The sequence below is a fragment of the Ophidiomyces ophidiicola genome (genome assembly GCF_022830035.1).
Source record: "Ophidiomyces ophidiicola strain CBS 122913 chromosome Unknown scaffold_15, whole genome shotgun sequence".
Classification (NCBI taxonomy): Eukaryota; Fungi; Ascomycota; class Eurotiomycetes; order Onygenales; family Onygenaceae; genus Ophidiomyces; species Ophidiomyces ophidiicola.
This window is the reverse complement of record NW_026054655.1, coordinates 90,723-117,264: the sequence shown is the minus strand read 5'-3', so window position 1 is coordinate 117,264 and position 26,542 is coordinate 90,723. Positions and strand designations below refer to the sequence as shown.

At 47.2% G+C, this 26,542-nt stretch overlaps 10 protein-coding genes across 10 annotated transcripts; 7 read left to right on the top strand and 3 right to left on the bottom strand.

Annotated features, from left to right (window-relative positions):
• Window positions 1-21: 21 nt before the first annotated feature.
• LOZ57_004003 (uncharacterized protein) lies at window positions 22-1,008 on the top strand (the record flags this gene model as incomplete). The annotated part of the gene is made up of 3 exons (XM_049253049.1): window positions 22-73; window positions 124-713; window positions 775-1,008. The coding sequence occupies 3 exons, from the start codon at window positions 22-24 to the stop codon at window positions 1,006-1,008; spliced, it is 876 nt and encodes a 291-aa protein (XP_049107912.1).
• A 1,213-nt stretch (window positions 1,009-2,221) lies between these two features.
• ATH1 (alpha,alpha-trehalase ath1) lies at window positions 2,222-5,557 on the top strand (the record flags this gene model as incomplete). Its single annotated transcript, XM_049253048.1, has 4 exons — window positions 2,222-2,233; window positions 2,287-4,011; window positions 4,061-4,354; window positions 4,406-5,557. 4 exons carry the CDS (start codon window positions 2,222-2,224, stop codon window positions 5,555-5,557), a joined length of 3,183 nt encoding a protein of 1,060 aa, XP_049107911.1.
• Window positions 5,558-7,241: 1,684 nt separating this feature from the next.
• Window positions 7,242-8,509, top strand: ETR1 (mitochondrial 2-enoyl thioester reductase; the record flags this gene model as incomplete). Its single annotated transcript, XM_049253047.1, has 2 exons — window positions 7,242-7,420; window positions 7,471-8,509. The coding sequence occupies 2 exons, from the start codon at window positions 7,242-7,244 to the stop codon at window positions 8,507-8,509; spliced, it is 1,218 nt and encodes a 405-aa protein (XP_049107910.1).
• Window positions 8,510-8,786: 277 nt separating this feature from the next.
• On the bottom strand, window positions 8,787-10,385 carry LOZ57_004000 (uncharacterized protein; the record flags this gene model as incomplete). The annotated part of the gene is made up of 1 exon (XM_049253046.1): window positions 8,787-10,385. The coding sequence occupies one exon, from the start codon at window positions 10,383-10,385 to the stop codon at window positions 8,787-8,789; it is 1,599 nt and encodes a 532-aa protein (XP_049107909.1).
• A 787-nt stretch (window positions 10,386-11,172) lies between these two features.
• Window positions 11,173-12,491, top strand: PDB1 (pyruvate dehydrogenase E1, beta subunit; the record flags this gene model as incomplete). Its single annotated transcript, XM_049253045.1, has 4 exons — window positions 11,173-11,420; window positions 11,483-11,606; window positions 11,685-11,971; window positions 12,020-12,491. The coding sequence occupies 4 exons, from the start codon at window positions 11,173-11,175 to the stop codon at window positions 12,489-12,491; spliced, it is 1,131 nt and encodes a 376-aa protein (XP_049107908.1).
• A 405-nt stretch (window positions 12,492-12,896) lies between these two features.
• Window positions 12,897-13,661, top strand: LOZ57_003998 (uncharacterized protein; the record flags this gene model as incomplete). The annotated part of the gene is made up of 1 exon (XM_049253044.1): window positions 12,897-13,661. One exon carries the CDS (start codon window positions 12,897-12,899, stop codon window positions 13,659-13,661), a length of 765 nt encoding a protein of 254 aa, XP_049107907.1.
• A 485-nt stretch (window positions 13,662-14,146) lies between these two features.
• On the top strand, window positions 14,147-15,200 carry LOZ57_003997 (uncharacterized protein; the record flags this gene model as incomplete). Its single annotated transcript, XM_049253043.1, has 2 exons — window positions 14,147-14,336; window positions 14,404-15,200. 2 exons carry the CDS (start codon window positions 14,147-14,149, stop codon window positions 15,198-15,200), a joined length of 987 nt encoding a protein of 328 aa, XP_049107906.1.
• A 636-nt stretch (window positions 15,201-15,836) lies between these two features.
• TRM1 (RNA methyltransferase tRNA(m5U54)methyltransferase) lies at window positions 15,837-18,035 on the top strand (the record flags this gene model as incomplete). The annotated part of the gene is made up of 1 exon (XM_049253042.1): window positions 15,837-18,035. One exon carries the CDS (start codon window positions 15,837-15,839, stop codon window positions 18,033-18,035), a length of 2,199 nt encoding a protein of 732 aa, XP_049107905.1.
• A 127-nt stretch (window positions 18,036-18,162) lies between these two features.
• Window positions 18,163-19,419, bottom strand: LEU2B (3-isopropylmalate dehydrogenase B; the record flags this gene model as incomplete). Its single annotated transcript, XM_049253041.1, has 3 exons — window positions 18,163-18,385; window positions 18,456-18,882; window positions 18,948-19,419. 3 exons carry the CDS (start codon window positions 19,417-19,419, stop codon window positions 18,163-18,165), a joined length of 1,122 nt encoding a protein of 373 aa, XP_049107904.1.
• Window positions 19,420-20,112: 693 nt separating this feature from the next.
• FAS1_2 (beta subunit of fatty acid synthetase) lies at window positions 20,113-25,834 on the bottom strand (the record flags this gene model as incomplete). The annotated part of the gene is made up of 3 exons (XM_049253040.1): window positions 20,113-20,226; window positions 20,288-25,233; window positions 25,303-25,834. The coding sequence occupies 3 exons, from the start codon at window positions 25,832-25,834 to the stop codon at window positions 20,113-20,115; spliced, it is 5,592 nt and encodes a 1,863-aa protein (XP_049107903.1).
• Between the last annotated feature and the right edge of the window lie 708 nt (window positions 25,835-26,542).

Genomic DNA, 26,542 nt, shown 5'->3' with positions numbered 1-26,542 from the left:
GCCTTCCTGGCTCGATCCACCATGACGTTTGAGGAGGCTAAGCCAATTCTTGCGGCCATAATGTCTGTTAAAGGTGGGAATTGGCAATCTCTTGACCCGCTCAATACCTGACGTCTTCCATAGATGGACGAGAAATCCGTGGGCAAGATGTCACTCAAGCTGACCTTTCAAACTATATTTCATCTGTAAACTCTGCGATATCACCCTTCGACTTCGAAATTCGGAGCACTATCCATCAGACAAGCCATACTCGCTTTTATGCTCTTGTCAACACCACGAGTGACCCGTTGATCCAGCTAGCTACAACGTACACTGCCGATGAAATTGCTTATGTCAAACGTCTTCTTGATGCCATGTTTGAGACGAATAATACGATGCGTGAGGAAGTCATGGTTGTATCTGCGATGAAAGCGGTGCAATTGGCAAGAATCCCGAATAGCAGTAGCCGGCGGGAATCCCAAGCTGCCACCCAGGGAGGAGTAGCCCAGCAACTAAGTATGAGGGAAGCAGAAGAAATGTTAAAACGGCTCATTAATGAGGGGTGGCTTGAAAAAACTCGGAAGGGCAATTATGGTCTGACACCGCGCGCGTTGATGGAGCTACGGACCTGGCTTGTTGAGTCGTATAATGATGCAGATGAGGAGGATTATGATGGAGGATATAGGCACAAGAAAATAAAAACATGCAATGCTTGCAAAGATCTGATTACTGTGGTGCGTTATATGCTGTTCAAGACGGGCAAAAATTGCCACCCGCCTGCTAACAACTATACAGGGTCAAAGGTGTTCTCAACGGCAATGTCCGGCACGTCTTCATGATATGTGCACTAGGAACTTCTTTCGCCTGCAAAGAGGCGAAGTCTGCCCTCTTTGCAAAACCAATTGGACGGGGGATCATTTCGTTGGCGAACGAGCCTTAGGAGACAAAGCATCTCGAAATAGATCGGGGGTTGGCGTTTCACGACGCGTCTCTCATCACACCTCGACTCAGCCTGACGATGAGGATTAGTTTTGGCTTTTAACATAAAACGGAATGACCGGGGCACTATTCAGTCCCTCCAATGCTATCGAAAAGCCCTTGGGAGGATTCTTGCCACCAATGCTAATCAGATAATCATTTAAAGGTCTTTCTGAAATAGGATATAAGGAACTACACTTCTCTTTGCAGGTTCACGGACATGAACTCTACAGTTTCTCGAATTCCGAAACTGGATGCTTGCTTGAAGTTGAAGTCCGATTTGGCAAATGCACCTAGTGCCGACTCATATGGAACGTGAGCGTGCTGGCAGTGGAAGACACTTCGGCCAGATACAGACTCTGTGTCTAACCTCACAAGCTTACATGTTCGTGGGGTGTTTGCTTTATTTGTCAGAACCGGCATGTCATTGAGATTCCAGGAGCAGCTTATCCCTGCGCCTTTGTGATACGGTCTTCTGATGTCCATGAGTTGTTGCAAAGGTATCCCTTCCATGATACTCAGCTACCACTGACGGCGAGAATGGTATAATACCTTGCATACAATATATACAAACATACACCATACGTTCTGGACTTCGATCATTCATTGGAAAAAGACGGGTAGAGTACAATTTTGAAGCGTTCATGGATACCCACTGGTTATCAAGGCATCGGGGTGCTCAGGGTGATATGTAAGCCCTTTGCATTGGGCGTTGCTGCAGAAAACTGGGTTCCCTTATTTCTGAAATCCCTAGCCAATATAGACTCAGCACTCCGTAAGTAGTTCTCCCAAAAATCCAGAAAAATTTTAAGTAGAGATGCCACTGCCTGCGATTTCGCGCCAAGCCAGCTAACTTACTAGGTACAGAGCTTTAAATAACGGCCCAGCCGCTCTCCGTTGCCGACAGGGTGGCAAGCGGGGTTGCAACGTGAAGGTCGCATCGGCGGATGCCGACTTGCACGGCGCGAACGTTTCCCCGTTTCATTTCGGGCGTGCGGGTGGCGCGGTGACGACATGACCCCAGCGATCGTGGTAAACGCCCGAGCTTCCCGCCACCATAACCATGGAACAGCTTGGGCTGTTGAACTTGGCCCGGGTTGAGCAATAATGGAGCTGCTGCCCTCAGAGTTCCAAGCCGTGACCAACTTTTGCTGTCCGGCTGGTACCCCCCGGTACATATACCTGGCCTGGCGCTAGATGTTGTCCTCATCATGGATTAGCAGAACGACCTCGGAGCAATAGCAAGTTACCTCCTCATACAACGATGATTATTTCGGTAAGTTTGTTTACTCTCGCCTGATGGGCTTTGTAGCTGATCGGAATTACGAGACGCTCCTTGCACGCGCTCTAGAGCTGTCTGTCGGTTCGCTCAACGTCGATCCTCGTCCCAACTTAAGGGCTAGCGATGTATTCGGTAGCAGCACCCGACTACATTCCCAGGAATCAACACAGCAATACCCCACCAGATTTGAAGGCCTTACTTGGGATAATGCGAACTGGCGACTAACCACAACTCATCTCGACCAAGGCCATTACCAGTCTCGTGGTTCTATAGCAAACGGCTATATGGGAATTAGTGTTGCTTCTGTAGGCCCGTTCTTTGAACTCGACGTGCCTGTAAATGGCGATGTGATCAACGGCTGGCCTCTTTTTTCTCGAAGACAAAGCTTCGCTACCATCTCTGGGTTCCATAACCTCCAGCCCGACGCAAATGGGACCAACTTTCCCTGGCTGAGCCAGTATGGCGGCGACAGTGTTATCAGCGGCATTCCACACTGGAGTGGTCTCATCTTAGATCTTGGGGGCGATGCCTTTCTAGATGCAGGTGTAGATAATAGCACTATCTCCAATTTTGTTTCGATTCTGGACATGAAGAAAGGAGTTTTGGCTTGGAATTTCAAGTGGTCTCCTGCGAACAGAAATTCTACATTTGATATATCTTATCAGCTTTTTACCCATAAGCTTTATGTGAACCAGGCCATTGTTCACATGGAAGTAACCCCGTCTACTAATGGGAATGCTACAGTTGTCAATATCCTCGATGGTTATTCTGCTGTCCGTACTCAGTTTATCGGATCTGGAACCGATGGCCAGGCCATCTACTCATCTGTGCGACCGAATGGCGTTAACAACGTTACTGCTTACATATACGCTCAAATGACCGGCTCACAGGGGATGGATATGTCTACCGCTGCGATAGTTTCCGATAAGCCCTACATCCGAAAGAATGAATCAACAATTGCCCAAGCAGTTAATGTCAACTTTCTCGCAGGACAGAAAATATCAATCACTAAATTTGTAGGGGTGGCTTCTACCGATGGATTTGCTGACCCCAAGGTATCGGCCAAGGCCTCTTGCACAAGTGCGTTAAACAGCGGATACGAAGCATCTTTCCAGTCTCATATCAAGGAGTGGGCTACGATATTTCCGAGGGACTCTGTCGATGATTTTACACTTCCAGAGTCCGGCGCGTTACCTGCTGACAAGCATATAATAGAATCAGCGATAACAGCAGTTGTTAACCCGTATTATTTGCTTCAGACAACAGTTAGTGAGAATGCAATGAAGATGTTAAATAATTCTTCATTAAATAGGGGAAGCATGTCAGTTGGTGGCTTGACTTCGGACTCATACGCTGGATTTATCTTTTGGGATGCAGATATATGGATGCAGCCGGGGTTTGTGACCTCATTTCCGGAAGCAGCGCAGACGTTCACCAACTACCGGGTAGATAAATACGGACAAGCCCTCGAAAACATTAAATCAGCTTTCACGTCATCGAAAAACCGCACCCGTTTTTCGCCTGGGGCGGCTATCTATCCCTGGACTAGTGGTCGATTTGGTAATTGCACAGCAACAGGACCCTGTTTCGATTACCAATATCATCTGAATGGGGATATCGGGTTGCAGATGGTCAACAACTGGGTCACAACTGGCGATACGGAGTATTTCAGATCTACTCTATACCCTATATATAACTCTATAGCCACGATGTTTGCCGACATTTTGGAGAAAAACGGCTCATCCTGGACCTTGACTAATATGACGGATCCAGTATGTATGCCCCTGACATTCTGAAGCTCATTTACTAACGCTTTCATAGGATGAATTTGCAAACCATGTTGACGCCGGTGGTTTTACTATGCCTATGATTGCATCTACTCTGACTTATGCAAATAGATTTCGCCAGCTGTTTGGAATCGAAGAGAATCAGATATGGAATGATATGGCTAAGAATGTCCTTATTTCCAAGGAGCCAGCTTCTAGTATAACCCTAGAATATACAACCATGAATGGGAGCACGCGAGTTAAGCAAGCCGATATTGTGCTCAACACCTTTCCACTGCGCTATACCGATAATTACCCGCCCGAAAATGCCCTGACGGATTTAGATTATGTATGCCTACTGACCCTTTGGTTACTGTCTCCCTCTAACCATACTATATAGTACGCCGGAAAACAGTCACCTCATGGGCCAGCTATGACATACGCTATGTTCTCTATTGTTGCAAACGAGGTATCACCTTCAGGATGCTCAGCATATACTTATGCACAATATTCGTTCAGCCCATATGTCCGAGCGCCTTTCTTTCAATTTTCAGAACAACTGGTCGATGATTGGCTCACCAACGATGGCACCCACCCTGCCTTCCCATTTCTGACTGGAAACGGTGGTGCAAATCAGGTTGTTCTTTTTGGATATCTTGGGTATCGCCTTTTGCCCGATTCTATCCTTCATGTAGATCCGAATTTACCGCCGCAGATCCCCCACATCACCTACCGCACATTTTATTGGCATGGTTGGCCGATAAAGGCCTGGTCAAACTATACACATACTGTGATTCAACGGGCGCAGAATAAGACCGCTTTATCCACTGCTGATCAAACCTTTGCTAATGCACCTATACCTGTACATGTCGGCCCTGCATTGAAGGCAACGCGTTACTCTTTACCGCCATCTGGAGATCTGGTTATTCCCAATCGTCAAACTGGCTCTATTAATACCTTTCCGGGAAACCTGGCTCAATGTCAATCTGTTAATTCTCCAAACGACTATCTACCCGGCCAATTTCCAATCTCAGCCGTTGACGGAGCGGCATCCACTAAATGGCAGCCAGTCAGTGCCAATATGACTGCTTCTCTCACGGTTGCCTTCCCCGACTCAACATTACCATCGAAAATCGTTGGTTTCGGGTTTGATTGGGCTCAAGCACCCCCGGAATATGTGAAAATCTTGTTACATAACTCACCTCTTCCTCAAACAATAGATATCACATCTGCACCTCCTCCTGGAGCTGTGGTCATCGCGGACCTACCACAGATTGCCATGTCGGATCCATATAAACCAAATATTACCGATCTTAACGCCATCGTGCCGTATAAAGGAAACACAACAAATATGACGCTGCCCTCACCAGTACCAGTAACCAAGTTTGCTACTCTCTTAATTCGAGGCAGTCAAGCTCTAGGAGAGGCAGATATTAAAGCAGGAAATGGCACTGGAGCAACAGTGGCAGAATGGTCCATTCTAGGAGCCGATACTGGTCAGGGAAAAGGCAACTCGACGGCGAAAAAACTCAACGTTTACGGGGTATCCTAAGCACACGGAGTTTAGCATTAGATATAGTTGGTTTTAATGTTTGATTTTCTATTTAAGTTGAATCTAGCCCGTAATTTCTTGCATTAACAGTATGAGAGAAGCTATAGAATATAATAGTATACATTTAGCTTCTTTTTTTGTTGACAGTTTATCAATACTAGCACATCCATGGTTATATAGTTATACATAACTATAACTAACTACGTAGTTAACTACAACCCCTCTTACATAGCAGCTCCAACTTCACATCAACCCACAACCCCTACAATTATCTAGCAAGAATGCCTGACCGCGCGCGCACCATTCCCCTTATCTATGGGTTTTTCTTTTTGGTACGTCATTTCAGACTTATCGTTATCAGCGGGTCAAGTGGAGACTCTAACGACCCCCTTCCCCTGCCTTTGAGCTGTTGTTAACATCATCACTCGAACATAGGCATCGACCGTTTCGCTGATCCTTGGAGCGTACGAAGCCCTGAATTTAGTCTAAGTCCCATTTTGCTGACTTGTCTCTCACGCTGTAAGCCTCGCCTGGTCGCGTACGAATTGGTTATTCCTTCCCTTACCCGTTGGTCTCTCGATTGTGGCCACTTTACTGCCTCCGCTGGCGATCCTGATTCTCGTCGTCACAAATTTTCTGAATGCCCCCAATTTGCAGCAAGTCAAGGATGCAGTACACCAGTTTTTAGTGATTTTGTCCACAGCTGTTGCTACAGTTGCATTCACGTACCTTTTTCCCGGCAACATTCTTTCTTGTCACCTTGAGCAGCAATGGCAGGGGTATTTTCAATCTAGAAACTCCCAGGCTATTAGATCTATTCAAGATAATTTTCGATGCTGTGGACTACGGAGTGTACGTGACAGGGCCTGGCCATTCAAGGACAGAACCCACGGAGATGATGCATGTCAGGTACAACTTGGTTACCAGCAGAGCTGTTTTGCCCCTTGGAGGCAGCAGCACCGTATTGCAGCCTGGATGGTAATTACTGCTACAATTGTGACACTAGCTGTACAGGCAAGTGATACAAACATCTGATACCGGTGCGTTGAAGCTCATGTACCTCATTATAGATCCTTTTCCCTCGAGTTGTGCGGCGTACGAGCTGGCTAGCGGGCACAAACAACGGGGAAACTAACTACAGAAGACTTGAAGCATCAGAACGTGTAGAGGAAGAAGATGAAAACGAAAATCATGGCGAAAGTAGTGGAATCGCCCAATCGAACGCCCCATATCACGATGATTGGAGAGATTGAGTCATTTGCAAATACCCCCAGCATGCCGCTGTGCACCCCCGATTTAATTAACTCTGCTATACTATGGCTTAGCTTATTGCAATTAATTGGCTTGAGCGTTCTGAGGCTAAATACTATAGTCTTCATAGGAACCCAAATGGAAAGGTTTTTGATTTTGATAAAAATTGAATACAGTTTTGACGTTTTAGAGTTTACCTGGCAAAGCTTTTTATTGATATCGGAAACAAAGTACATACATAGCAAGAACCTATCATTCTAACGTCATAGCTGTCATCAGTCTTAAATCTGTTATTCACTGTTGAACTGGTACACTCGATCATAGAATAAAACCCTTGGTGACGTCATTGGCGCGGACCGACAACAACATTTTTCCGGTGTCCTGAACATCGCATTGCAGCACAGCACAACCAAAAAGTCGACTGTTCATCGGAATGGCGTGGATGAGGCCCCTTATTCGCCTCTCCTCGCAATTCAAGGGGTTTGGCCCCTGTACTAGAGACCCCGCTGTCGCCCGCAGTTTCGTGCCTCGCCGGCACATATCTGCCTTTGGGTATACCCAATCGAAAGCCCTAGTATTCCCTAAATATGGCGAACCAAAAGATGTTCTGAGGTAGACCTCCAAGTCATTCAGCAGCAGGTTACTGTATTTAACAAGGGTAGTCTTCACTCGTACTCTATATCTCCCCCTCACGACACCCAATGCACAGTTCGCCTCTTAACAGCCCCGTTAAATCCTGCAGATGTCAACCAGATCCAGGGAGTCTACCCAAGTTTACCGAAATTTACGACCAGCCTTGGAACACCGGAGCCCCATGCAGTCCCTGGAAATGAGGGAGCTTTTGAAGTACTTTCTACTGGCGCTGGAGTTAAGAATATCAAGAGGGGTGACTGGGTAATTATGAAATGTACTGGAATGGGAACCTGGCGCACACATGCTCAATTCGATGAGTCTGAGCTTATAAGAATTGATTCTACTGGCCTATCTCCTTTACAAGTGGGAACTGTAGGAGTCAATCCTGTGACTGCATATCGCATGATCAGGGACTTTTGTGATTGGGATTGGCTACGCAGTGGAGAAGAATGGCTAATTCAAAATGGTGCGAATTCAGGGGTTGGACGGGCAGCAATTCAAATTGCGCATGAGTGGGGTATCAAGACAATAAGTGTGATTCGTGAACGAGAAACGGAAGCGGAGACTGAAGCCCTGAAGGGCGACCTTCGCTCTTTGGGTGCAAATGTTGTGATTACCGAATCAGAGCTTCTCTCATCTTCTAGGCTGCGAGAGATCATTGCGGAGGCGACCCGTCAAGGCAAAGAGCCAATACGGCTAGCCTTGAATTGCGTGGGTGGAAAGAGTGCAACTGCCCTGGCTAAGGTTCTCGCCCCTAACTCACAAGTTGTGACATACGGAGCGATGGCCAAACAGCCTCTCAATCTCCCCTCCGGTCTTTTAATTTTTAAAAATATTGTATTCCGAGGCTTTTGGGTATCACAATGGGGGAATAAGCACCCAGCTTTGAAAGAGGATACAATCAACGATATACTTCGGATGACCCGAGAAGGTAAATTCAAGGATATACCTGTACAGAAAATCAAATGGACGAGAGATACAAATGCCGAAGAGCTTGCACAAGAAGTCCAGGGCACCCTAGGGGGGTTCAGAAGTGGGAAGGGAGTATTTGTATACGAAGGGGACTAGACCCGAATATCTATCATCGCTCTTTACGGGAACAGCAGCTATTGTATACCATAGAACTTCTAGTTAAAATTAAGCATAATCCATGGTGCTTTGACTTAAATATGATGTTACATAGCCTGTAAAATGCAAGGACCTCTAGCGGTTTAGATAAGGAATTGAGGTATTGTTGCTACGGGCTAATTTCTCGGCAAACTTCTAAGCTATATGCAATGACCACATAGGGGGAGAAATCAACAGTTTATCCAAAAACGCGAATATATATAGCTCTACCTAAACATCAGTTTTCACATTTCCAATTCTTTTCCACCCAGGATATCAGTATTGATCGTAAGCTTGAACCAGGCATGTATTCATGCGTATCTTTTTTGATGTCGAAGTCCAACCCAACAAACTTTGCAGCTATATCAATAAAGGGCTCGATGAACTCTAGGTATATGAGGTCAACATTTTCTGGTTTTATGGACCTGTGTTTTGATTTGGAAGAAGGAATAAAGGCTTGGATACAATTTGGTAAGCGGTGAAAGGAGATGGGAGAATGTATGGTATCGTCTCCATCAGTCCCAGCAGCATCCTTCGTCGTATAGCCAGGTATCAGGTTTGTGGCGGGAGGCATATAATTTGAATTATCAAACCTGACTTGGTCCGATTTTAGAGTTTTATCCCAATTGCTGTCTAAAGATAATTGCTCAGGTGGGACTAAAAATGTCGAAAAAGATGTGTTGCTGTGTGCCATTTGGGTGAGGATGCGAGGTGCCTTATTCAATACCTCTAAAATTTTAGTAGCTTTCTCGTAAGGAATATTTTTGGTGTAGCGAAATCCACCCGTAAATGGGGATAATATGTACGATGAATCCTCCGTAACTTGGCCCTTGAATAAATCGAATCGTATAGCTCCAGTATTCACTAGGGCCAGACTTGGCTTCTCGCCAGCAAGAGCCTCTGGAAGTACTTCTTCTTCCAACCACGAGTAAATGCTACTTTCTGAAGGATATTTGGCTCTAGACATCCATAGATCCCTGGGGCTACAGCCATAAAGCCTGTCAAGATTTAAAGCCCGACGAGCGTTGAAGATCATGTTGGAGGCAGCTTTTCCTTCCGTTGTAGGGAAGGTTGTTTCATTTAGGCCTGTATGGTGACGATACGACCAGAGGTTGTTGTCAATATATCTGCGGTTAAATGTTAAAGGCACGGTAGATTTATTTCCTCCAAATGAGAGACCACTGATAGACATGAAACCTACGGTTTCCATAAATCGACCGCTCGCTAAACCGTATGAGCTGGAATCGTACTTAACGTAATCTCGAATGTGATGATGGCCACCAAAAAACTGAATGGGTACATCCCAATTGGCGCCCCGAATTGCTTTGAAAACAGCGTCGTACTCCTTGGACTGCACAGGAACATGTCCGACCACTAGGAAGAGGTCCACCTCTTTATCCTGGATGGCGTGTTGGAACCAATCCTCTTTAATTGTTTCCTCCACAGGCTGTACAACAGTATTGTTGTAGTTTTCTTTGAAGTCGAACAGAAAACCAAACGCCATTATTCGAATGCCGCGTACCTTCGTAGAGAATTTTTTGAATTTCGGAGCCAATGGTACAAGGTTACCCGTTTTTGGATCTATTATCTCGATGTTTGAGGATATATAATCACCATTGAAGTTCGGAACGGTAATTAAGTATTCATTCTCTGAAGAAGCTCGCTTATATAGCTCATGGTTTCCAGAACAAAGTGCGTCGATGTGCTGTGATTTGAATATATCTGCAGTGTAGCGTCCTTTAGGGTCAGAAGCATCATATAGTCCATTCCCTTCTATCCTATCTCCTGTATCAATAAGGAGGAGGTCCATGCCGCGATTCTCGGCCTTCTTTCGCATGTGGGACGCGAAAGAGAGATAATCCCCCCAATCGGCACCGTACTGGGCTCTGTTTGAACAATCATTTTCAGCTGGAATATCAGTATATGGCGTATTAGGAGAATATTACTCGTTTAAATGCCCAGCTAGCCATCCGTGAGTGTCTGTTGTGTGCAAGAAGTTCAGCTCGCCCCATGTTAGGTTCCGTAATGGTGCCGGGATTGGGTCTGGAGAGCTCGGCTGAATACCGAGAGCGGGCCCGGCAAGCCCCACAAAGAGTACTGCCAGAAAATCAAGCATAATTGTACATTGCAGGACGATGTTTCTATCGCCTTCTGAAGAGTAAATTCGACTCTCTGCCCCTTAGCAGGAGCATCGTCGATGAGATGTTTGTCCACTTGTACGAGGATGCACGTGCCTAACGTATATCGGGAGAAGGTTATGCCGGAGCCTTAGGCGGCTGTTTGCACCGTTTGTAGCTTCGCAAGGTACCACGTAACGGTATTGTACGTACTCCGTACCGGCAACCAAAATCGCGTGTTGCTTAGGCTTCGTGAGGAGTATGCGAATTCATCTTGGCGAACATTAGTCATACTTTAGAGTTCCGCGATCCTCAACAACAGGCTAAACCAAAAGCAGTCTCAATGAACCCCAAAAGAAAATCGTTGATCGAGTTGTCAAAGACGAAGTCCAGCTCGGGGCTGAAAAGACAATTTCTGCCGGCCCTTGCAGTTTGGGTATTGTTTTAATTACCCGAGAAGTACTTACTGGCTTCCCTCTTCTTCCGGTCCTCTCCACTCCTCGAGCAATGGCGACTCCCAGATTCCTCCGACCAGCGTCGCGATTACTATCCTCCCGCTTTGGCTTATCCCCAGTGCGTTCAAGCTTTCAACCGGCGATTTGCATCAAGTCCCTTCCTCTAAGGACGTATGCGGATCAAAGTGGTGTTAAAGAAGTTGCAGTTAGAGATGCTTTGAATGAAGCTCTAGCTGAGGAATTAGCTTCCAATGAAAAGGTGTTTATTCTAGGAGAAGAGGTTGCGCAATACAATGGAGCGTATGTGGTTCTGCACCCTGTTCTGTGCTCTACTTTATCCGCCTGCTAATCTTTTCCCTCAGCTACAAGGTCACGAAAGGCCTCTGGGACCGTTTTGGCGATAAACGGGTGATCGATACACCAATCACAGAAGCTGGTTTCGCTGGGTTGGCAGTTGGAGCTGCTTTAGCCGGTCTACATCCTGTGGTATGCTGCCTCTTCGTTACTAGGACTCTTTTGTCCTGTGGTGCGCTCTATGTAATCTGACTCTTGATGGGCGTGTAGTGTGAATTTATGACGTTCAACTTTGCCATGCAAGCTATTGACCAGGTTATCAACTCCGCCGCGAAAACCCACTATATGTCGGGGGGCATTCAACCCTGTAACATTACGTTTCGTGGGCCGAACGGTTTTGCTGCCGGTGTCGCCGCCCAGCACTCCCAGGATTTCTCTGCCTGGTATGGAAGTATACCTGGGCTGAAAGTACTAGCACCTTGGAGTTCTGAGGACGCAAAAGGACTTCTAAAAGCGGCTATTCGAGATCCCAACCCTGTTGTTTTCTTGGAAAATGAGTACGTTGGCATGAAATCATGAAATTGACCAACGCTGACACAAATTAGGCTCATGTATGGTCAAATGTTCCCAATGAGCGAGGCTGCACAGAAGGACGATTTCGTTCTTCCCATTGGAAAAGCCAAGATCGAACGCCCTGGAAAGGATTTGACTATTGTGACATTGTCCCGGTGCGTCGGGCTGTCAATGAATGTTGCAGCCCAGCTAAAGAGCAAATACGGCGTCGAAGCAGAGGTGATAAACCTGAGATCAGTCAAGCCACTTGATGTTGAAACAATCATCAAATCCGTTAAAAAAACTGGGCACTTGATGGCCGTTGAGTCTGGCTATCCAATGTTTGGTGTTAGTTCGGAGATTCTCGCTCTTGCCATGGAGTATGGCTTTGACTATCTCCAGGCGCCCGCAATCCGAGTTACGGGCGCCGAGGTGCCTACCCCTTATGCTTTGAAACTAGAGGAGTTGAGCTTTCCCCAAGAAGATACGATACTCTCCCAGGCCGTGAAGCTGCTTCGTGTATAAATGCTGCCTTTTTTGGAGCTGCATACAGATTTCTTTTACCTTTTCTTCTCCCCCATATCCACCCAAAATATGCATTCATATCATCACCTTCTCTCCTACCTTTCCACTGTATGACTAGATATTCTGAACCTTATTTTGTTCTATTTTGTGGATTTCAAGCGTGATGAAATTCATGCTCTGCTGTTACATACTCCGTACTCCGTACATGCCCATGGAAAATTGTGCAGATCTCGGGAAACTTGCGGGCCGAGAGTGATGACTAAGCCTTTAACAAAGTTTATTATCTAGGCTGATGATCACAAAATAGATTTGAAAGTCTCCGCAGATGTCATTCATTCTAGTATATTTATTCATGGCCACTCGCATTTAACACGACTAGTGCTATAGGAAGGTCTAGCAATCAATATGCCGCCGGTAAATCGAATAGCCATTCCAGCAACTTCTTGTGAACGAGGTAACGATTCACGATGCTCACATAGACATGCAGCGCGGCTTTACAAACCCAGCGCCGAAGGTGATCATATCTTGCTTTCATATTGTTCTATTCTGACTGATGATACTAAGACCGATTCCGCCCGCTCCGCTCTTAGCTCTTTCACATGCACGCTCTGTAATAAATCATACTCCCGCCATCCTGAATACGAAGCACACATCTCCTCCTATGATCATCAGCATACAAAGCGCCTTCGGGATTTGAAACAGCTGTCCCGCGATCCAAATGCGGCCGAGAGAGCACGGCGTGCCGAACGAAAAGCGGACGCGGAAGCTGGGCTAGTTGTTGTCGATACTGCCCATCCCGTATCGACTGGAGGAGCGAAAGGCAATACCGGTGGTGGAGGGTTCAAGAAAGGTGGTTTTAAGAGCTCTTTTGCGGTTGTTTCCACAGGAGTGAGTAGCGGCACCGGCGGAGGAGGGGCCACGACGACGGGGCCCGGGTTGGCGAGAAAGAATGTGCTGGGAGATGACGACGATGAATCGATTCCGACTCCTGCAATCTCGTCTCGATCGAAAGAGGAGAAAAGCTCGAAAGAATCCAATGCTGTGGAGAGCGATACAGATGATGATTATGGTGGAGATGATCTGAAGGCTGAGGGAGGATATTACGATCCACGGAAACCTACAGGTTGCTTCGTAGGTTGTAAGGGTTTACGAAGCGTGTCTGTAGAATAAAACCAAAAGCCAGATGACCTATTTTGTCACTCTACTCAAGTTTCAACAATTTTGGAAGCGCGGTGCTCGGCGTTATCTGTTCTACCTATGGCTAGAATCAATCTAAATAATTTTACTTTTTGAAGACTCTAGGTGCTATGCTACTCGTATTATGATGCACTGGACTAGATTGGATCTATTCACAGGGTTACCACGACAATTAATCACTCTTCTGTGAATAGCAGGTGTCACCAAATGGTTTTACAACAACAGTGCAATATAGCTTCTACGGAGTACGGAGTACTTCGAAGGCTTCATACCTCTCCGTAGCCGCTGTGAGCCAAGAATAGCCTCACATGACGAATTCATATAATGACTAAGCTCGAACTAACCAACTCACGATTCGGCAGCCAATAGCGAAGTCCCAATTTCATTTTCAAACTATCTCTCACCCCGAGCAATGGCGGACGAGAAGCAAATGAATTCTTTCAGTGCCACCTGCAATAATGGGCACCCTGGAGGACCCTTCTTTGTCGCTCCAGGAACTAGACCCGGCGCCGGATGAAGCTTTACTTTCTGCCTTAGAAGATGGACTATATGCCCCACAAACGCAGACGCAGACACCAGGTGTGCAAAGTAACGGGAAATCAACTGGTGCAAGGTTGGGCTTGAGCGGCCATAGCTGCGATTATTGGTGTATGAATTTGATACCTACGTGGTCGTGTTCTTACCTTCAATGTGGAGCTAATAAATTTACGGGCAGTGTCGCGGATCCAGAGATACTCCACCTATCCCCCTTCGATATTTTTCGGCTTACACTTACTCAACACTTCTTTAATCCCTTTGGCTACTCAATCTGTTGCGGCAAGCGAAACCTACCTGCTTCTTACGCGCCCGATCTACCAGGCCCCAGCCCTCGAGCCCTTGTTACTTACCATCCCTATCGCCGCACACGTTGTTTCGAGTATCTCCCTTCGATTTCTTCGCAACTCAAGACGAGCGAGACTATATGGCGCTGAAACGCGTCAGCAGCGAAAGGCATTGAAAGCCGCGAATCGTATTAGCCGGCAAGCAATACTGGGGTATCTTTTGCTCCCATTTCTCGGAGTTCATGTTCTCATCAACCGTATTGGACCTTGGTACGTTGACGGAGGTAGCTCTAGTGTTGGTTTGGGCTATGTCTCCCATGGGTTTGCTAAATCGCCGTGGACTATTGGGGCTTGGTATATTGCCTTTGTTGGAATAGGAGTATGGCATTTTGTTTCTGGCTGGGCATGGTGGACGGGCTGGAGAGAAACCCCAGGCCTAACCCGAGAAGCGGAAAAACGCCTCGGGGCGACCGCAGGCTGCCTTGGAAACCCATCAGAGGTACAGGCGCTACGCAAACGTAAATGGCGAAGACGAATCATAACCAGTGCTGCGTGTTTCGGAACCGCGTTGTGGCTGGCTGGAGGACTGGGAGTCGTTGGAAACGGGGGCGTCGGGGTTGGGTGGGAGGCGAAGACGTGGGATCAAATATACTCCCAAATACCCATTCTAGGACCCTATTTGGGTGGCTGAATGCCGAATCCATCTAGTCAAATCCAAACCGGCTGGAAAAATGGTCGCTTTATCAACCTTGACAGATTGCGAACGTTCGAGTCATCGGAGTTACGACCAGCTCCTTCCATAAGGCCTTTAGTTTTGGAATCTGCCTGTTTTCATATTCTAGTGTTTGCCTATATATAACATTCGAGCCGGCTTTTTTTTTTTGGCCAGCCATGGGTCTGTTATGACTACTCCGTACTCCATGCACATACATACATATTCCGTATAGGTATATACAGATGATAGATTAAATAGTATTTCCAACCAACCATACAAAATGTCATCGTTATTTTTGTTGTACTCCGCGCAAAAAGACTGGCACTATGGAGTATGTAAATGGTACTTGATCCTCCAATTCCTCCATCTTGGTGATGCTTGCATGTAAACCTTATCGCGAAGCGCCGCCGCGCCCTTAAATTTATCAAGACGCCAAAATTTCTCCCCGTCACCTCCGCATTCAGCAATTCTTCGATGCTTCAACTCAACACTATTCAAAAATTGACAAGTCGGACATTATGGCCAATTAATTTCCCTTTTTGTTTCAAGACCTTGGCACTGGTGTCTGCTGGATTGACTGTCAGGCCCGCCGCCGCATGCCTTGTTCGCACAATGGCTTCGGATAATTCGACGTTCGGCACATTATCGTCGAGCCCACAAGCAGGGCAGATTATACTCTACGAGGACAGAGAATATGAAACTGTGAAGGAGGGTCTTGCGTATATTCTCGTCCCTCGAGTGTCTACATCCCCGCCAGAGAATGAGCCCAAGAACAAGCCGACGGAAGACAAGAATCGACCCGCCGTGTTCTACAACCCCATCCAACAATTTAACAGAGATCTGAGTGTGTTGGCAATACGTGCATACGGGGAGCATGCTGTTGCAACAAAGCTTGAGCATCGCGAAAGAGTAGTACGGCGCTGGGATCAAAGTAAGTGCAAGGGGAAGAAACGAAAGCGGGAAGCTGTTGGCAGAGATAATACTGCAGCTTCCAGTGGTCAACTGAATAAGAAACAATACATCAATGAGGCACCAGAGGTGTCTATTTCAGAAGAAGCCTCTGTAGTGGCCAAACCCGATACATCAGAACGTTTCGAAGAAGGCAAAAGAGAATGGCGTCCGCCTTTCAAAATCCTCGACGCATTATCCGCGACAGGGTTGCGAGCTCTTCGATATGCCAAAGAACTCCCCTTCGTTACCCAAGTCATCGCTAACGACTTGTCTGCTGCTGCAATTAATTCCATGAAAGCCAATATACAGCATAATTCCGTCGAGAAAATCGTACAGCCAAACAAAGGCGATGCTTGCGCATACATGTATAGTGTACTAGGTCCTCAAAAAATGGATGAAAATGGTTCTTTCTTTGGTAAATTTGATGTCGTCGATCTCGATCCTTATGGAACTGCTGCTCCGTTCATGGACGCTGCAGTACAAGCTGTCGCTGATGGAGGAATGTTATGCGTTACCTGTACAGACGCTGGTGTATTTGCAGCTGTTGGCTACCCAGAAAAAGCTTTTGCGCTCTACGGCGGCATACCTATCAAAGGGGTGCATTGCCATGAAGGTGGGATCCGTCTCATTCTGCATGCTTTGGCAATGAGTGCTGCAAAGTATGGCATCGCGATCGAGCCTTTGCTGTCGTTATCTATTGACTTCTACGCGAGGTTATTTGTTCGTGTCCACAAATCTCCTTCTGCGACGAAATTTACCGCTTCAAAATCTATGATGGTGTATGGTTGTGATAGCGGTTGCGGAGCCTGGACAACACAGCGTCTTGCTCAGTCTCGAAAACGAGAGGGCAAAAATGGTGCTTACTTCTACACCCATCGCTTGAGCCAGGCCCCTTCAGCTGCTCCACATTGTGAACATTGTGGGTTTAAGACTCACATCGCTGGTCCAATGTGGGGTGGACCTCTACACAATCCCCATTTTATTCAGCGGATCCTTGACCTTCTTGCCGGGGCTGACAGAGATACATACCCTACATTTGGCCGCATCGAAGGAATGCTGACCACCGCTCTTGAGGAGGATCTAACTCTTGAGTCTTCAAGAGACCCAACACCAGAATCAGACTCTGTTAGCGTGAAAAATAATAATTATGTTAACGGAAAAGATTCCCTTCTGATTCCGCGAGTTGACCCGGATAAGCTGGAGCCATATCCCTTTTTTTTTATGACTAGTGCTTTGTCCAAGGTTCTTCACACCCAAACCATGCCTGAAAATTCATTCCGTGGCGCGCTTCGCCATCTTGGATACAAATCGACTCGTAGCCACGCAAAGCCAGGCTCTATTCGGACGGATGCTCCATGGAGTGTTGTCTGGGAGATAATGCGAGAATGGGTACGCCAAAAATCGCCCGTAAAAGCCGGTGCTATTACAGAGGGAAGCGCTGGATTCGGAATCATGGGTAGAGGAGGAAGAGAAAACCCTGACGCTGATGGAGCTGGCGCCGGACTGAGGTCACTGAAACTTGATATCCTTGGTGCTGTGGACTCTGGCCGAAACTTGGCCGACTTGACCATGAAGATAGAGGCTGCTCTGTATCGAGCCTCTGCCAAGCGGCCAGCTGAAAGTAATGCCGCAGAAAAATCCCCTGCAGATTGTAATTTAACACCGCGGAACAAATCTGAGGAAAGCTCCCTTTCTAAACAGCCTGCCTTGTCTAATCTTGATATTGTATTCGACGAGGCCCTGGGGAAAAAAGCTATCGATGCTCAACGCAGAAAACGGCTTATTCGTTATCAAATCAACCCGCGCCCTAATTGGGGCCCTCAGGCCCGGGCACCAGTTATAAACACGAAAAAGGATTAATTGAGCGACTCAAGCATTTAGATCTCTTTCTTGTTAACATTTGAACATATGTGTCATTAGGAAGAATGTATAACACATCAATTCAAGCCATTACAATGCTTTTTTGCTTGATTATTTCTGACTATTGTTATATACCTATATTCTGCTTGATATGGGCAACAACTGCATCGCCAATATCTGTTGTCTGTGCTTTTCCTCCGAGATCAGATGTGCGGATACCAGCTTCTAGAGAGGCACTGACGGCCTGTTCGATCGCTTTCGCCTCCAGTTCCATACCAAATGAGTATCGGAACATCATAGCAACGCAAAGAATCATTGCAATGGGATTCGCAACATTTTTGCCGGCGATTCTAAACAAAATTTTGAATTAAGTTAGCTGAACATCCCTAACCAGCCTCATTGCCTGATAAATGTACTCACGTTGGTGCGGAGCCATGGGTTGGTTCGTATAGGGCGTATGAAGTTTTACCATCTGCCCTTCTTTCACCTGGGATACCACTTAAACTGGCACTTGGCAACACCCCTAAGCTGCCCACGATAGACCCAGCCTGATCGGAGAGCATGTCACCGAACGTGTTATCGGCGAGAAGCACACCGTTTAGTGACCGTGGGTTGGTTGCCATAATGAGCGAAGCAGAGTCGGCCAGTTGGTGAGAGAATTTGATTTGCGGAAACTCTGTTGACAGTGTTTTATCAACAACCCGGCGCCAAAGACGAGATGATGCCAATACATTTGCCTTGTCCATGGAGATGATTGGCCAGGGAGGTTCGTGCCGCAGGGCAATGTGTGCTGCAAGGCGAGTAATTCGTTGCACCTCCTGTGTCGAATACCCCCATTCATCCATTCCTACATAATCCATAAGCCAAAATGAAACTTGTCTCCTGATTACTCGAGTATCCTGTATAACTAACCGTAGTCCTCTTCCTCAACCTTCTTCCCAAAATAGGCTCCCCCGCAATTCTCTCTCAAGACAATAAAATCCACCCCCTCTACCACTTCCTGGCGATAAGGGCTAAATTCTTGACTCACGCTGCGGCAAATATCCGTGCTGCAAGGTCGTAAATTCCCATAGACATTAAGAACTTTTCTCAACTGCAATAATCCACCTTCTGGACCTTCTAGCCCTCTTCGTGAGGAATCCCACTTTGGCCCGCCTACGGAGGCAAAAAGAACGGCATCGGATTCCAAAGCAGCTTGTTTCACTGAGTCAGTGATCGGTGTGCCGTGGACATCGATACTGCAACCCCCGATGAGCTCCGTGCGGAGATTGAATGATCGCTCCAAGGACGAAAAGGTCTGCAGGACTTTGATCGCCTCAGCCATGATTTCCGGGCCGATACCATCTCCTGGGAGAGTAAGGATACTGTATGATCTAGGAGCCATTCCGCAAGAATGTGTGTTAAAAGGCTTTGGACTGTTGTTATGTGTTGATGTATAGTCCGTATACCTTAGCTTTTACCTTTGCAACCCCTTCAAATAGCAGAGCTTCTTTAGCCCTGTAACTAAGTGAATCTCTTGTGACCCAAATGTTTTGTATGTGGCTGCTGGCCTGCTTATATTGAACCGAAGCGCAATCCCCGCTGCAATGAGTCGGCACCAGCCGGCCGTCGGCGATCTCGGCATCCCGGCACGAAATACTCGGCAAAATGGCCAGTGCGTCTGATTGGCGGCTATTCTCCGATATCGCCAGGGGAGATAAAGCTTGGCAGAAGCTTAGTTAACTTGACTAGAAATGATGTCATGATTTGGATTGCGGCAAAATGGACACAACTACAAAAACTACTCCGTACTGGGGCTGATGATGAAAACAATGATAGATTATCTATATGCCAATCGACTGGGAATCTATGAGAAAGTGCCCGGGTTACAAGCCAACTTTTCAACTCCCAAGGAAACACGGCGAGAAACCACAACAACATTCGTGCATAAGAGAAAGAAGATGATATGTCCTTCATGAAAATTAATAGGGTCATAGACAAGTACATAAGACCACAACAAAAAGAAGAATATCGTGATCCTGAAAAAGCAATCGGGGTGAAGAAAACATGGCTGTTCCATGCTAAAGTAGCAGCGAGCCTAGTTCAATGTAGCTTGAGCAACAGCTACAGCTTGAGAGTCATTGTGACTAATGCTGACGCTGACGCCTTTGATGCCCGCTCGCTTCGCAGCATCTGCAGCCTCGCCGTGCAGCTATCATACTTGATTAGCTTGTCATTCCAGCTATAGCAAAGGGGATTAATGAAGGACCTACAGTAACAACTGGAGCACCGTTGGAATCGTTTGTGATCTCAATATCCCTTAGAGGTGCTCCGGCGCCCTTTCCTGGAACGCCAAGAGATTTGAAGACAGCTTCTTTTGCGCTCCACCGTCCTGTGAAGGAGGCCCTGGGGGATGCAGCCTGCAGGCAATACTTCTGCTCAGCAGCTGTGAAGTTTCGTTTAATAAACGTTTCGTTCTCAATGTTGATCGCATCAAGACTCTCAACATCGACACCAACACGAGTGCTGTTCCCCGCAGCAGCCTTCGCTAGCTTCTCTACCATTTCCTTAGTACTCTCAGAGGTCTTGCGAGCAGCATTCTTAGCTGGATAATTGAACTGAGATGTCTTCTCATTGAGAGTTACACGGGCATCAGGGTTAAGTAAGACCCCTGATTCCTGGCTATCGTCATAAGGTGATTTATCCTTAGCAACGAAGATGCTGTTATTGATCAATCCGTTGTGGAAGTATCTGTATGCCTTCTTCTGGCGAGCTTTGACCTTTGTCTTGTATGCGGCGTATTGAGTGTCGCTCAAGGTGGCGAAAAGATACTTGGGGTGAATACCAATCGCCTGGGCGCCCTTCTGCCCGAATCCGAATGAAGTGACAGAAAATGCCTTAATCCCATCAGTCTGGAGGCTGCGGCTTGGGTATACGATATAGTCAAACTTCTCCATAATTTTGTCAACATTATCCGCGTTTCGATTACCAGGAACGAGGCCACTGTTCAGGGCCTGTAAGCAGCCGTTGAACATGAATCCACCAGCAGCACCTTTTGGATGTCCAGTCAAATACTTCTGGAAAATACCAAGGAGGGCATTGCCCTTCTTTCTGCCAAGATGCTTCATTTGTTTGCATAAAACATCACACTCATTCTTGTCGTTGGCAACCGTTGAGGTGCCGTGGAAGGAAGCAACATCAAGATCATCGATTGTAAGACCCCACGTTGCAAGGGCACCTCGAAGAGGAGCAATGCGAGAATCCTGCTTCCAGAAATTGTTGCCGAGCGCAAACTGGGCGTCTTTTTCCTGTCGGATGGCTTCACGATGGATGTGCTCCACACGCTCCTGTAGATATTCCTTTTCGTCAAAGGGCTCAGCGGCCTGGGACTTCATAGCTTCGACTTCTTCTTGGAGGTATAGCAGTTCTGACTCTTGCCATTGCTTGATTTGGGTTCGTCTGAGTTCCAGTTGTCGTCGACGGTATTTAATATCCAAAAGTGGAGATGGGAACATGCCTGGGTTTTCGCGAGCGGTGGTCAAAACACCTTGGCCAGGCGCTGGCACAGATCGGCCAATCTTGTCAGTAGCAGTAGTAGTTAGAGCAAGAACACCGTAGATAGGAACGCCCATATCCAAGGCAAGCTGAGCACTCATGATCAGCTGCATACCACACCCTTGCGACTCCATGAAACCGGATCTTGTGGTCGTAGTAGGTCGCGACATTTCTTGAGGAGTTCTTCCGTGGGCAAATTCAGTCTCTGCGTTACTGGTAGCATTGATGTTGGCAAACTCGTATGAGCCTTCTTCTTGGAAATCGTCAAATCCACCAACAAAGCAAACACGGGCTTTACCCTCAACAATTGTCTCATATCCAATGTCAATGGATTCAACAGCTGTCGCACAAGCTCCAACAGGTGTTTTGATCGGACCGCTGGATGACAAAAGCAACATGTTCACCCACGCACTCATGGTGTTGATGAAGGACTCCTGTAAAATGTCCTTTTGAAGCGGTTTGTCTAGATACCGATCTTTGTACATTCCTTTCAAAGCAAGAGACCCGCCGATTCCGGAACCGATGCAGTTGCCAAGCTCAGAAACATGGATGTATTTGTAGAACTCATAAGGATCTGTAACCCCAGACGAGAGCAGAGTTTCCGCTGTACAGACAAGAACATACAGAGCAACGGGATCAACCTGGCTGATAATGTCGTCAGGGATGCCGTAATTTTTGGGGTTCCATCCAGTTGGAATCTGACCAGCAACAAGACGGTCAAACTTCAAGGCTTTGGGAATGAAAAGGGTGGCACCCTTGAGAAGACGAACGGTGAATTCGCCGGATTCCTTGATTTCAAAAATCTCGGCTTTGTCGCCGTGTTCGCGTTTGAACTCTTCCGCAGTTTCTTTGGAAGCTTCGAAAGTTTCAAGATCCTCTTGAAGTACGACTTCTTGTAGAAGCTGCTTCTTATTAGGATCGTAACCTCTGAATAGTTCTGGCTCGATAAGACGTATACCAGAATGCTCCAGGATGTATTTCTCGTATTTCGCTTTAACGTCCTTGTCACTAACAGGGTCGCCAGTCTTCGCATCTACCCATCCAGAGTAAGGTTTGCCCTTGATAGGTCCGTTGTGATTCTTGATCAAGCTCATGATCCAAGCCATCTCAACACATCCTTCCAAAGAGAATTCGCCGTATGCCTCCATCTCCCAACGGGTCCTCGAGTTACCCCATGGGCCAAGTTCAGCAAAACCGGCAACGACAACTACTTTATCGAGATTAACCATCCCCTTAAGATCCTTATTAATTGACTCCAAATCCTTCCATTCTGGCAAAGTGGGGAATTCGAATTTAATGTTTGCCCTTGGCTCTGTAACCACCTTTTTGTATAGAGTCTCACTATCCTCTCCATTGACAACCTTATTTTCCAAAGCGGTTTCCTTGATAACAGCCTGTCTAACAGTACTTGTCTCAACCATTTCACCACGTAGCTTTCGCATGAGCGCATTGAGGTCAGGAATGAACTGAAGGCCGCCATTCAAATCAGCAAACACCGGATTGCTTTGGCAAAGATCGACAATGGCTGGTGCCATAAGCCCAAGCAAATTAAATGCCATTTCCTGTTGTGAAAATGTTCGAACGCCAAGTTTCTCGACACCTTCGGCAATTGTGTCATTTGCATTCATGAGGCCAGTAGAACGGGTCCATCCAATGACAGCGCCACAAATGGTCAAATAGTGAGCCCAGTTTTCGGAATACCATCTATTGAAAAGCGTTTCCAAGCCTAACTTAGATTCCGAATATAAACCATCATTTCCGAATGTGCCGTGGTTAGGGGATAGCGGCAGAATGACTTGAGCAGGTCGCGTTAAGAATCCTCGTTCTTGTTTTTGTGTCTTGACACAACCAATCAAACGGTAAATGTTGGTTAACATGAGACGGTGTGCTAATTCTGATTTAGAGTCGATACTGTCAATCTCACGCCCATTCTCAGAAATGGCAGCAAATGGAACGACGTAGTCAAGATCCCAGCCCAGACCATTTTTGGTGTCATAAATGTAATTGACCAAGGCCTCAACATCCTGCTTGCTGCCTTGATTGAAAGGAACAACAACTAATTGAGAGCCCCTAGCCCCATATCGAGTATACATTGTTTGGTAATATTCGGTAACTTGGCGGCTAAATCGGCTCGTTGTAACAACGACTTTGGCGCCGCCGCTGATCAAACCTTGAAGTACTGCTGCACCGATAGAGCCAGCGCCAGCACCGGTCATTAAAACATTTTTATGACTAAAAGTAAGACCAGCAGCAGCGGCTGACTCAAGTCCATCAAGGTAGACTCCAGTTAATTTTTTGCTATATTCCCAACCATGTGCCTTCTTCCTTTTCAAATGCAAGAACGGAATGGTTTCAATCTTGCCTGGCTTCATGTTTGTTCCATTAACAGGAGATCGAGAACCGCTGCGTGTTCCCTTTTTAGCACTTCCGTTTTCATGTGGCATGATCTGATGTTCATTCATAGCAAGAGCGCGGAGCACCTCTCTATACATGGCGTTAAACTGAAGCTGAGATGACTTAGATAACTTATGTTGTTTGCGGATTAGCTTATAGACGTTTCTTAAATCATTCTGAACCTTAGTGCGGTTACTGTATTCGGAAATTGGGCCACCTTCAGCCATCTGCTTGACATAATGTTCTAGTTTGCGTACACTCGCACGCGGGGCCTCTTGGTAATTGATAGCACCGCGGGCATCAACCACGGTTTGCGGTCCAGTTGGAACAGCGACATCTTTGTACACAGGGTCTGTATGTAGAACCTCTCTGCAGTTTTCAATTAGCTGTTGCCCGAGTTCCTTGGCTAATTTGTATGTCTCGCCGCGTTCGGTCGGGCAGTTATCGATGTGATACTGCATGAAATCGAGAAGAAGAGGATTCGAGCGGTTCATGATGCGAATACACTGGCTCACAATTTCACGGTCCACAACCTTCAACCGGCCAAAGATGATATCAAAATACATACTCAGAGCATCCTGCCTTGCCCAATTCCACGATGAATCATATACACGCGCTTTTAAGGGATCAAAAGATGGCTCAATGCCGGACGCGTAGATGTCACCGTGTTCCGCATGCCATAAATCTAATTGAGCCTGCAAGGCAGTATGAGATTCCTGCGATGTTAAGTGGGCTTTGTCGCCGGCTCGTAAGTCCATCTTTAGGTAGCGTGCAATGATTTCTAACTGTTGTTTGAAAAGAGCTCTTTGATCTTTCGTTAATGCATCGATGGCAGCAGGGTCCATCATCATCCCTCCGGCCGCGGCTCCGCCATCACCGCCAGCGCCAGGTGTAGCAAGAGTAATGCCTTGGATCGCAGCATACTTGTTGGCAACGTCGTCTAGATATGCTTTGGCGTCGTTTTCTGAGCCAAGGCGGGAGGCAGGCTCCATAGTCATGGCGAGAAGGAGAACGCCATCTTGTCGGCCACTACCTAGCCCCCATCTGGTTTCGAGGTACTTTCGGACAGCAGTGATGTTGAAGCCACCTGGCATTTTAGAAGATACCAGTCTGGCAACCAGAGATGCAGATTGCTTGCCAAGTTGGCCATTGAAGGTTGCCTGTAGCGCGCCGGAGAGCTCATCAATAGGGGTATCTTCAGGTCTCTCGGGTGTTGAGCCAAATTCCTTGCCTAAATCACCAAGAATTTCGTTCTGGAGCGTGGATTTACCTGAAATAGGCGTAGGAACAAATTAGCGAGAACAGTAAAGGGCAGATAAGATGCAATTGAACGCCTTACCTCCTACTAAATCTTTGATCGCCTTGTTAGGCGGAATGTCTGCAAAATTCTTCTTTAGTTTCTGTGCGACTAGTGATCTAACAATATCAACGGCAGGAACTGGAACATCCGCTATCGCAGCAGCCGGTCCAGCACTTGGTGCAGGCGGTGCGACGGCGGTAGCCGGAGCCGCAGCAGCAGCAGCAGCAGTTGGTGCAGCGGCGGGAGCAGCGTCACTTGTTGGAGAGGGTTCTGGTTCCTCTTCCTCAATAGGATCAACATCGTAATAAATTTCTTTTGCGTCCTTGTTGTAGCAAAGAATCTGTCGTTGGACGGAGGTCGCTGCGTCGTAGGCTTCGTATTTTGAAGATATGGTTCGTTTGGCCATTCCACCCAGCGTGTCTGCTGGGCCAATCTCAACGATGCGCTCTGTCCTCTTCTCCGCGAGAATAACGTCTTGAGTTTCAATCCATCGGACCGGGGAAGCGAACTGGTATGCCAGAAGCTCAACTAAGAGCGTATGGGCCAGCTCCTGCTCGACTTCGGGTCTCATCGTGACGGCTGTGGAGTGGTATTAGGAAAGATGGGCGGAGCTGTCGGCAAAGGGAAGCTTGGAAATAGTCTGAAAGAGAAGAGAAAATATCTGCCGGGTAATCTCCGCGTGCCTATCCACGGCGCAAAGTGAAAGTAGAAAGGCTGTTGGTGTTTACTGCTTCAGCATGGCCTCAGGAACTAAACGGAAGGTTTGACGGCGCCGTCGAGCTTCCTGAGGAAGGGAGGCAGGTAGAACAGCAAAGCTGGCAATATCAACAGCAGTGCTGGAATACGACGAGAGGTTGAGCCTACAGGCAGCAGGATTAAGATGGAGCGAAGTTGTTGTCCGCGTCGTGTCCCAAATGTTGTTGGGGGCTCCGCCGACGACGACGAAAATTTAGAGTTGGGACGCAGGTCCAGGCCAGACCGTATCGTCATATTACAGACGGCTTGGTTGTTCTCGGCTGGTACGGGACGACAGTGCATGCATATCTAGCCGCGCTGATTGGCCAGACACCGTACGTGTCGTATTCGGGAGCTACAGGCCGAGCCAGAGCTTCCTGCGCTGTGGGAGTGAGCAGCTATGATGCTGGCATTGGCACCGGCGGGCTCGAGGCAAGACAGCATGCTCTGCCCGACAAATCTGCCAGCCACAGTGCTGCTTGCTGCTCACGCGCATGTGTGCTTGACAGTGCGAGTGGCGCTCCTCGCATCCCGACGCCACGCC